Genomic DNA, 10,868 nt, shown 5'->3' on the forward strand with positions numbered 1-10,868 from the left:
GAAAGGTTGTGTTCCGTCCCGCTGCCATCACACACCCACACGAGGATCGCAAATTTGGTGGTTGATGATATTGCTTAGAATCTAGGTTTGTCCAGTGAAACTGAAAGGCGGGAGGTTAAGGACACCTTTTAAATAAGTATTCCTTCCTCCAACCAACTGGCAAACTATGGGATTTTGAACCTTGAGATGTTGTGACGGCTGTCCATTTGGTTGACATTAGAGGCAGGCTTAATCAAATCCAAAAGGAGAAGGTCTCCCGCAGTCATGAGGGCTGTTTTATCACCTTCTGGATCAAGGCCAGTGTGGGATAAACCCAGCTGTTAAACCCAAGCAGAGTATACTTATTGATCAATGGAAACTCGGTAAGCCAACCCTTTTTGACATTGGCACTCTAACTGAAACGGAGAACTGGATTTATCCCTAGATGTCTCAAAACCGTGGAGGAGACATCCATAAAGTACAAAGGGAAGATTGCATCCCATTCTTAATGGGTGGGCTTCAGCTGATTGGTCACCCTGGGTGCAGAGTGCTAGTCTGAAGTGGTCTGATCCGGTGTGGCTGTTCATACGGTCCTAACCAAGGGGGGACAAATCTTATGGGTGTGCTGATGGGTGTTTTCAGACAACCCCTGCCAGAATTCCCTCAGCAGCAGAATAGCGGTGGTCCAAACCTAATCATCAGCACAGCTCTAAGAGAGAGAATAAGGGATAGCAAGGTGGTGTAAGACAGTGGTCCCCAACCTTGGGCCTCCAGATGTTCTTGGACTACAACTCCCAGAAGCCTTCACCACCATCTCTGCTGGCCAGGATTTCTGGGAGTTGAAGTCCAGGAACATCTGGAGGCCCAAGGTTGGAGACCATGGTGTAAGAGATGAAGCCTTTATGGTTCATACTGCCTGTCCTTGGGGAGTGACACACCTCTAGGACAGTCCTGCCTTTGAAGCAAATGGGTCCGTGGCACTGCCAGAGAGACCCGCCCTCCGTAACGACTTTCCTGCCACATCATCCTCTTCTTGTTTCCAGACCATGTCCCATTGACCCCTGAATAACGAGAGCAACTCTTGTTTTCTCTTACAGAATGTGTCTTTTTCTCAGTGCACTTGAAGTTGTCCATAATTAAAAGTCACAAACATTCATGGAAAGCAAGAGACACACACACACACACCACCCCCACCCCGCTTCCACAACGAACAACAAACCAAAACTTTTTTTATATATATAAAAAAACTTCAAACCAAACCCAGCGGTAGAGTGTTTTTTTTTTCTTTTTTCTAAAATCCATGATTAAAACCTGGTACAAACAGGTGAATATATAGATATATTTCTTTTAGTAGATGTAATATTTTTTTTCTTTTTCCTCTCTCTTTCTCTCTTTCTCATTATACAGCAAACATTTGCAAATATAGAAATTTCTCTCTCTCTCTCTGTACAATAGAACGGTGTCAGTTTTACAGTGCGACATTGTGACAGACCCTTCCACCCCAAAAAAGAGGAAACAATAAAAGAAAGAAAGAAAAAAAAATGCACAAATGGGACTTCAGGCAATTAATAGTCTGAACTGGAAGACTCCATTTGCAAAAGGCCCAAAGGATTTCTGTTTTATTTTTTTTTTAATCCTTCTGCTAACTTTTTCTGATTCACCTCTCCTTCTCCCTCTCTTTCCTCCTTAATCTCTCTCTCTCTCTTTCTCTCTTTGTTCACTTTTGTTTTTTTTGTTTTTTTTGGTTACTGAAAGGAAGAAGACAAATCTGTACACAGAGTCCACAAAAAAAAAAAATCACAGAAGAAGGAGCCATGCGACGCGGTAGTGCTTACGCCGTACTCCGTTTTGTTTTCTGCCTGGCTCTCCTACACTTTTATTTTTCTCTCCTTTCTTTCTCGTTTTGCTCGCTCGCTTGCTTTCACTTTTATTCAGGTTTTCCCCCTCTTTTTCTGTCCTCTCTCTCTGTCTCTCTCTCTCTCTCTTTCTCTCTCTATTTTCTTTTAAGAAAACAAAATTCTCTTTATCTTTCCTCCACTGTTTTTAAGCGTTTTGGGTTCCCCTGGTTCCATTCAAATTTGGTGCGGATCCCACCAAATGTGAGATGGTGACCAAATACCTTTCTTCCGCTCTCCCTCTCAATCTCTTTCCCTTTCTTTCTCTGATACATTATATAGAATAGTTATAGATGCTCATAAGTTACTTGTTTGTTTTTCATTTTTCTTTTTTTAAAGACAAGTCTGGATGAAAAAAAGAATAGCTGCTGCTGATTTTTATGGGTTGGTTGGTTTTTGATTGTTTTGTTTGGTCCAGTGGTTAAGTCACGAGTAAGCAGGCTGAGGATTCAGGACTTGTGCTGCGCGGACACCCCTTTCCAGTAGTCTAAGATGTCGTGAAGATCCTCGTCTTTGGCGAACTGGACCTTTTTGCGCAGGGCGTGGCCGGCAGCCATGTACTCTTCCTCGTCTTTGTGCCGCTTGCGGTTGAGTTTAAAGCGCTCCCAGATGCTGTGGGATGGTTTGCACGTGTACTCGGGGCTGGAGGTGTAGCTCAGGTTGTGGTACTGAGGAGAGAGTTGGGAGTAAGCCAAGTCCCTCGGGCGGGGCCTGGTCAAAGGTTCCAAGATGGAAGAAGGCTTGCGCCCGCCCATGTTGTCGTGTTGCTCTCCCTGATGGGACCCTGGGTACGAATGCCGGTGCTCGCTGTACTGGCGGATCTTCTCGGCCTCGGCCCGCAAGATAGCGGCCGCCGGTGTCACAGTGAGAATGGTGTCAGTGGTCGGAGACGTCTTCTCGATATATTTGGCTTCTGATTTGTGGCCGGAGCCCTCGGAGCGGAAGGATCTGGGGCTCCGTATGGAGCCGCTGGAAGAAGTGCTAGAACGTTTCGGAGGACCTTCCATGCTGTGGTGTCTCTGCAGTGGGTGGTTGTAGCTCTCCTTATAAACCGGGGCGAGGAAGCTGTGTTTGCTGGGGATCTGTTCCGACAAGAGCACCAGCTGAGGTTCGGCGGTGGACACGGCCCCCGATTTCACCCCCTGGAAAGAGGTGGATTCTGATTTCAAGGCATCGATGCAGTTGTTGATGATCTGGTTCACCTTGTCCACCTCTTTGGTAATGGTGGAGATCTCTGCTACAGAGCTCTGGCTGTCGGGCGCCATCGGGAGCTCACACTCCCTCCTTTCGGGCTGCTCACCTGTCCGCACCTCCATGTAGTTGCCCTTGGTAGCCTTGGGGGTCTCGCTGCTGTCGATCAGCTTGTACTGCTCGACCTCCCCCACAGAGGGAAGATAAGGGATGCGGGTCATGGTCTCGCCACCCAACATCTGGCCTTGGGACAGCTGCGAAATGCTGGTTGTCTCCATTTCCGGGCCGTATTTCAGTTCAATGATGGTCTTCTTCATGTTGATGGCAGCTTTCTTGTGCTTTTCTTCCTGATGACGCCTCTTCCGGAGGCAGTAGTACACGACTCCGAGGATGATCACCATGCCAAAGAGGCAGCCCAGTATGGTCATGATGTAGTGAGTGGCAGTCGAAGGGCTCTGTATTGGCTCTTCCTTGTTCTCTTTGTTGAGGTTGAAGGTGAGGCAGGTGTAATTGTACCGCGAAACGCGGTTAGAGGACATCACACAGTAGGTGTAATCTTCGTTCGGGCCCAGGTCCGTCAGCTCGATGTCTTCTTTCTTCTTCAAGAGCTTGGCGAGGACGTTGTACCGGCCGTTCTCAAACTGGGCCAGGGTGTACATTTTGCTGTAGGGCACCGGGATCTGCACGCTCAGGACGGCCGAGTTGTGGGTCACGTGTTTCACTTTCATAGTGGGATACAAACCTGGGTCGATCACAGGGGTGTGCAGCGAGACCTGCGGCGTGGTGCCGTCCCCGGAGAAGCATTCTTCTTCCGGGCAAGGGCTCTCCGGAGGCGCCGTGGTCACCAGGTTCTTGGGCAGGATGACGAACGGCGGCATGGTGTAGGGGCCTCCGGTGCAGAGAGAAGAGAGCATGCCGAAGGCGTTCCGATAGCTGCTCCGCCCTTGGCCTAAAAGGTAGTAGCCGGAGTAGTCCGGCGGGGAGTCACACTGCATGCGGTCGTAGGTGTGTGTCATGTTGGTGAAGCCCTCCAGCCACTGAAGGAAGCCCAGGAGCTCACAGGAGCAGTAGAAAGGGTTACTGTAGAGTTCACAGACCATGAGCTTGTTCAGGCCCCGGAAGGTGTTGCTGTCCAGCCGCTGGATCTTGTTCATGGATAAGTCGATGTTGATGATGTTGGGGCACTCACCAAAGGCATTGGGGGTGACAGTCTCAATGAGGTTGGCCTGGAGGTAGAGATACTCCAGCTTCCCCAGTCCTCGGAGGATCCCCTCCGTCAGGTTCCTCAGGCGGTTGTAGCCGAGCTGCAGCACCTGCAGGTTGTACTGTCCTGAGAAGGCACCGTCCTCGATGTACGAGATCTCGTTCTTGGTCAGGTTGAGGTATGTGAGGTTACTGAAGCGGCTGAGAGAGGAGAACTGCACGCTCTTGATCTTGTTGTCGTTCAGCCGCAAGTCCAAAATGGTGCTGTTGATCTGCTGAGGGATCGACTCGTAGGGGGGCTGGTTCTGGCTACAGATGGCCAGCCACACAAAGCCCTTTTCCCCCTCAATCAGCCAACAGTCGGCCCGCACCTCTCCCACGGACAGGAGGGACACGGCCGCCATGCAGGCGCACAGTGCTGACGTCGCCGCCCACCGATGATGGCCTGCCATTTGGAAGGGCACACACGGAGGCAGGGGTTCACCCGTGGTCTGCTGGAGGTCGGGAGACAGGTGTTCTTTCCCCCTTACGGCAGAGGCCCGCCTTTGGCTAGTGTTTCTCGGGCAGCCGCGCCGTTCTCTCCTTTCTCTTCATGGTTTCGAACCACGAAGGGACACATCGGATGGAGAAGGGGGCTAAAAAAGAATGCGTCTTGCTCAGGGACGACCTCCTGGGTGTCACCAGCAGAAGGTTCAGCAGAGGTCCTCCGGGCCATTCGGCTCTTCCACCATGGTGTCAGGCTTGCTTTAAAGTCTCTCCAAAGGAGGAGGAGGTTTCGGAGAAGGCAGCTTGTGACTCAGGCCCAAGCTCTTCCCTCCCTCTCGACCCTTCTTGGTTTCTTCTTGCCGTCGGGACTAGTTGGAAGCCGAGGCTCCCCCTCCATCGTGCTTGCTTTCTGCGTGTCTCTCCCTTAGGCTGTGCTCGCTGGGGTCCCTTGGATCTCCTGTCAGCAAAGAAGCAAAGAGACAAAATTGGTATTTCATGGCATTGGTCAAAGAAAAAAAACCCAAAACCCTCCAGACCAGCATGCTCTTATGTGTTGGTATGTATGTGTTGATGACAGAAATCCAAAATTATTTGACTGTTGCCTTTTACAACGTCTGCAGGAAGAATGGGAATTTTTTAATTATTCTTTTGGTCTTCAAATCCCATAGGTCTCCATTCTGGGAGTTCCACCTGGAGAGACCCACACACCAGATGCGACTCATTCTGGGGGGGAAAAAAGGCCTGACTAGGAAGACCTTGTCTCCTAGCTCTGTCCTAACCTTCTGTTCAGGAAGGAAGTTCCCAGCTGGTAGTTGGGACAGCTTCCATCCTGAACAGGGAGTTGAAGCAGAGCTAGGCTACCTCTACAACTCTTGTTGTAAAGGGAAGTATTTGCAGAGAGTAGAGAGGATTTAAAGATTTACAAATTTACAGATAGTAGAAAGGATTAACATAGTTCACGACGCTTTAGCACATTCACAAATCTAATTCATGTACAGTAGTACCTCGGTGTACGAATGCCTTGGTTAATGTAGTTTTTGGTTTACAAATGGAAATCCATTGAAAATAATGCCTCGGTTTACGATTTTTGTTCACGGTACGAAGCGCGTTTCCCCAGGATCCATTGTGCCCGGAGGTTTATAGTGCCGCCCCCTTTCCTATGGCAATCCGCATTTCGGTTTATGAATATATATATATATATTTGCATTACGTAACATACTGGAGAATGTATTAAATTCGTAAACCTAGGTACGCCTGTATGTTAAAAATGAGAGGGGAGAAAATCACATGTGAGTTTGCTCTTATGTTAAATTGTGGCCATTGACATTTGAAACTGTAGGACTGGCTGACTCGGGCATTTGAATGGCCTTCCCTAATCATGTTCTTTCCAGATGTGTCCCAAATTTTGATTGCTGTCTGTGGATGTTGAGTTTAGTAGTCCAACATAGATTGAGAAAGGTGGTCTTTCAGTCACGGGATCTCACATCCTATGCTATGACGCTTTAATGACAATCTGCTATGTGGTCATTTTGTTCCCAGGTCCTTTTTCCCTGTCGCCACGGTCAGTTTATCAATAAACAAGGAAGCTGCCTCCTGACACCCACACCCACACACACACTTCTTCCCACCCAAACCTATGCCCAGAATCCTTTGTGCTTTTTATTCATCTTTTTCAGCCCCCTTGGACAGCTGGAGAAAGTACGGCTGAGGAGCTGCAGAATTCTTTTCATGGTGCCCCCTCCCAAGCGTCTAAAAACGAACTTGAAAAATCTGATTACCCATTCCACCAAAACAGTTAAGTGCCATTATAAATCTCTGTGAAATTTAACTCAATTATGCTCTCAATAGCCAGAAGAGAGAAAGAGAGAGAGAGAGAGGTAAAGAGAGAGAGTAACCAATTGCAGGTAATTCTGTTCCTTTAATTTGTTGCTCTGCAAACTTATACACCGACAGGATACATTTCTTACATGTTAAGCAGCTCTAATTAGCTTGGCTCTTTCCTTCTGTCATTGGTTTCTGCTTCTCCTCTTTACTTGCATCCAGCCCTCTCTCTCTCTCTCTCTCTCTCTCTCTCTCTCTCTCTCTCTCTCTCTCTCTCTCTCTCTCTCTCTCTCTCTCTCTCTCTCTCTGTGTGTGTGTGTGTGTGTGTGTGTGTGTGTGTGTGTGTGTGTGTGTGTGTGTGTGTGTGTGTGTGTGTGTGTGTGTGTGTGAGAGAGAGAGAGAGAGAGAGAGAGAGAGAGAGAGATTCTCCTCCCTGATCTTCTTTCACTGTTGCCCAGGTCAGTTTCTCCAGAACGGAGGGAGCTGCCTTTTTCAAAAAAGCGAACAAAGATGCAGCGCTCCGTTACGGATGATAAATGTTTCACCATGCAAAAAAAAGAGGTGTGTGTGGGGGGGGGAGCGGAATTTGGCTTGCAGGCACCAAATGTTAAAACGAGCTGGGGCTATTCATTACATGCAAAATAATCAAAGGAGACATCTCTAAGATGGCAGAGCAAACATTTATTAATGATGAAGTTTCTGCCAAATGGTTGGAATGTCCATTTCGTATATGTCTCAGGTACGGAATGGGGCCCCCAGGCAATCATCTTTTCCTCCTTTCACTCTCGCTGTCTGTCTCTCTTCCTCTCCCCCCCCCCCCCCGGTCACCTTCATTTTAGGCCAACTCCAAGCTGGGTAAGATTTTGCCTGGAGCAGATTTGAAAGGAGAGGGGCCCTCGATTCTAAACCTGAATTAATGTCCCGTCTTAAGGTTCCTCTGTTAGGAAGAGGGAAAACGTATAGCCAGATTCTACACTGTAGGGCATCCTGATATAAGAAGTGAGTGCCCCCCTTTTCACCTCATCATCATCATCACCACCACCATCTTAGAGCTGCAGAGGTGGAAGCGACCCTGTGGATGATTGAGTCCAGCCCGTCAAAGAGGCCCCGGGGGGGGGGGGGATTGAACTCCCAACCTTTGGCTCTGCAGCCAGAGACCTAACCCACTGAGCTATTCAGCCAGCAGTCTAATTTTAGAACAGCAGAGCTGGAAGGCACCCTCTGGATCATCACGTCCAGCCCTTGTCAAGGAGGCTCTTCAGCCAGATACCAAAAAGTGTGGAGCTCTCCGGCAGTTTTTATATGAAGGGAGGGTGGTTTGTTTTGTTTTTAGGGCACCCCATCACTCTCCTCACGGCTTGCTAAAGGCAGAGAGCAAACCAAAGCAAAAGGAGAAGGTGAGGAAAGAAAGAGGGGATGGGCTGGGCAGCATCTGCTCTCCAGACGTGTCTCCCTGGCCAGTTGATAATGACTGGGCTACGAGAATGGCCTGAATGGCCACCAACGACCCATCGCCCTCGCCATGTTCCACGTGGATCCGTTGCAGAAGGTTTGAGCTGTTACGCACCTGGAAGGCTGGAGGCGGAAGGTGTTTGGCAACAAGGTGGGAGGGAAGGGTTGTAAAGGGGAGGCACTTCGCCTTCCCTTTATCGGCTCTTGGGACCCTGGATGGAGCTGAGAGTAGTGTCTCTCACCTTGTAGGCCAACACAATGTGCTTCTCACGTGTTCCGTTGGTTGAATTGGTGTATAAAGGGGGTCGTGCCAGGGGCTCTTCCCCCTACCCCACCCCACCCCGGTGTCTTGGGACAGAAGTGGCCAGTGGGCAACGAACGGGGAGACTTGCAGTCCAAACCATCTGGAGGAGACCAGACAGCCTCATGGAAAACACCTCCTGCTCACCACGGGCCGTGTGGCTGCCTGGGCGTTTTTTCCACGCCCACTGGGTCCTGCATGCCCATCCCTCCCAACCCCATCCGACCGCCATGAGAGGAGGGAGGCGGACAAGGCTGGCGGCTGACGGTAATGCCTTCTCTGTCCTTTTGTTCCTGCTGGCTCACAGGGTGGCAGGCGAAGCCAGCAAGACCACGAGGCTCGAGAGACTGGCAGCCACCTGACCCGCCAAGGCGGACGCCTCACCCTGCCAGCCTCTGATGCCAGACGTGGTGCTCGGGGGCAGCTCAGGGAGGCCAGGACCTCTGTGACCCAAGAAGGAAGAGTAGTAAAAACACTTCCAAGCTGGGTTACCTTTACACACCTTGAGCTGCTTAGGAATTCATTTGTGGGAATCCTACCGTTCTCGTCTCAGCCAAAGTGTGCCATCTTCTGTGCCACTTAGCTTACGAAGACCTAACAAGATCATGGCCCACAGGTAACCTGGCTGAAGGCCATTGAGTATAATTGTGTGTAGCGTCCGGTTAAGAGGCAGAGAATCATTTGCTCCCTGCTGGCTTTCTCTGCCTCAACCCCTGCAGCTTTTCAGGAATACCCTTGATTTAAATACTTTATCCCATCTCCAGTGTTCTCTCTGTTTCTTTTTCTTTTTCCCCCCAAAATAATCCCTCTACATGTTCCATTTGGCATCAGGCGTGTGCCGCGTTCCCTGGGAGAAAGGAAGTTCAGACCCCTGGCCAACTTTGGCTTTCTGTTTTGACACACAACAGCTGGATTTCGAATGATAAAAGAACAGCATCGCCAGGAAAGCGAATGCTGCCTTGCCACAGTCTTGCAGGCCACGGTGAGCCCCGACAGCTATGTCACAAAGGGTGGAATCCCTCCACGTCTAGGGCATTGAGACTCTTGGGGTGTTGATCGCTCCCTTTGGGCTGTTCTGCCGTCATTCCTGATCCCAGCTTACGCCAATGTGTGCCTTAGGCGGTGTGGTGGCCAACTGGCTCCACCCCCTCCAAGCCAACACTTGGCATTTGCTTCCCCCTTTCTCGCCACTAGTTGGCGCCACTTGTCTCTCGTTGGTGGATCTTTGGGGGAGGGGGTCTAGTAAAGAGCCAACGTCCAAGCATCAGGAGAATGTGTGCTTCTCCCTGGCTTTCTCCAGCCCTGTGTGGTGTGAAAACCCTGGGTCACCTGCCCGCCCCCCCGGGGGGCAAGATTTTAGGGAGCGCTTCAGGAAGAAGTGGGGGAGGTCACCAGCTTTGAAAACCACACAGCCCTGTAGAAATACTCTGTTGGACCCTAGCCAGAGTAAAGCAAGTGAGGCTGGGTTTCTTATCACCCTTCACTCATCACAAAACACATATAAAATAAAAACAAACAGACACAGCCAAGCGAAAAAAGGCACCCTGGTGAAACCTGGCCAAAATAGTTTGGCAGCTCTGCTCTCTGCCAGCCTTTATTTAGAGCAGAACCAGAAACCCTGAACTCTGAGTCCCATCATCCTCAAAGATGGAGCACTTTGGCTAGGACAGATGGACGTCAGAGTGCAGCATCCACCGCTTCTCCATCTTTCTTCTCCAAGACCAGGGAGAAAGCTGAAGGACTTATTGCCGTTCTTCGTGAGGGTGAGAAAACACTGGGAAATATCAGCTTTCGGGCCACTGGTTGCTGGCCTAAACTTTTTACCCAGCGTGCACCTGAGTTTCCTTAACACAAAGCTGTTTCCGCGGCGCCCCCCCCCTCCATCCGCCACACCAGACTCTTTGACACCTACTCTCTCAGGAGGAATTGAATTTTATCGTTAATAATCTAGCACTAAAAGGGTAACATCTGTTTTTGGACAAACTGTAATGAGATTTAAACCCCAGGTGGAGCGAGAACTCTGCAGTAATAAATGACTCGCTGTCTGTCTAAATAGTTTTAATTTTTCTGTTGGCAGAAATAGCTATGTTGTGTTTTTGTTGTGTTTTGCTTTTTTTTTTTTAAATAACCTCGGGCCCCACTTGCCTGTTCTTTCCTTTCTCGCCCCTGCTTCTGCCGTTTAATGATTCCTATTAATTTCCAGGTTGGCAGATGGAGCTATGGCGTCTTTGCCCGGTGGCACGCGAAGCCACAGCCGAGACCCACGGACGAGGAGCTAGAAAAATATCCTCTGGTTTGCTCACAGGGAGTCCCTTTGCTTTCTCACCAAAGAGGGTGAGGCGTTTTTCCCCCCACTTTCCCCACCTTCTTTTTCTGAGAGTGACCGGAGAAGGCGGGGACAGAACAGGGCCATCCCTCGACCCGTCTACTTAGAAGCCAACTGGATCCGTCCCATCGGCTTCGATTTGTGCCCCTGCCTTGAGGAAGGAATCGAACCCAGTGACCTAAGAGGCCCCTTCCAAGGCCATGATTCTGTGATT

The 10,868-nt window shown here is 49.8% G+C and overlaps 1 protein-coding gene and 1 long non-coding RNA gene across 2 annotated transcripts; one reads left to right on the forward strand and one right to left on the reverse strand.

Moving 5' to 3' along the window:
- Window positions 1–1,246: 1,246 nt before the first annotated feature.
- ELFN1 (extracellular leucine rich repeat and fibronectin type III domain containing 1) lies at window positions 1,247–5,145 on the reverse strand. Its single transcript, XM_078381290.1, has one exon. The coding sequence runs from the start codon at window positions 4,718–4,720 to the stop codon at window positions 2,324–2,326; it is 2,397 nt and encodes a 798-aa protein (XP_078237416.1). The 5' UTR covers window positions 4,721–5,145; the 3' UTR covers window positions 1,247–2,323.
- A 67-nt stretch (window positions 5,146–5,212) lies between these two features.
- On the forward strand, window positions 5,213–10,641 carry LOC140702496 (uncharacterized). The gene is made up of 3 exons (XR_013539092.1): window positions 5,213–5,310; window positions 6,431–6,548; window positions 10,532–10,641. It is a non-coding gene; the product is annotated as an uncharacterized LOC140702496 (long non-coding RNA).
- Window positions 10,642–10,868: the final 227 nt, after the last annotated feature.

The sequence above is a fragment of the Pogona vitticeps genome, chromosome 13, assembly GCF_051106095.1.
Source record: "Pogona vitticeps strain Pit_001003342236 chromosome 13, PviZW2.1, whole genome shotgun sequence".
Taxonomy (NCBI): Eukaryota; Metazoa; Chordata; class Lepidosauria; order Squamata; family Agamidae; genus Pogona; species Pogona vitticeps.

Excerpts from the sequence above, each read along its gene's own strand:
- ELFN1 (XM_078381290.1), bottom strand. The coding sequence starts at position 4,720 with ATGGCAGGCCATCATCGGTGGGCGGCGACGTCAGCACTGTGCGCCTGC.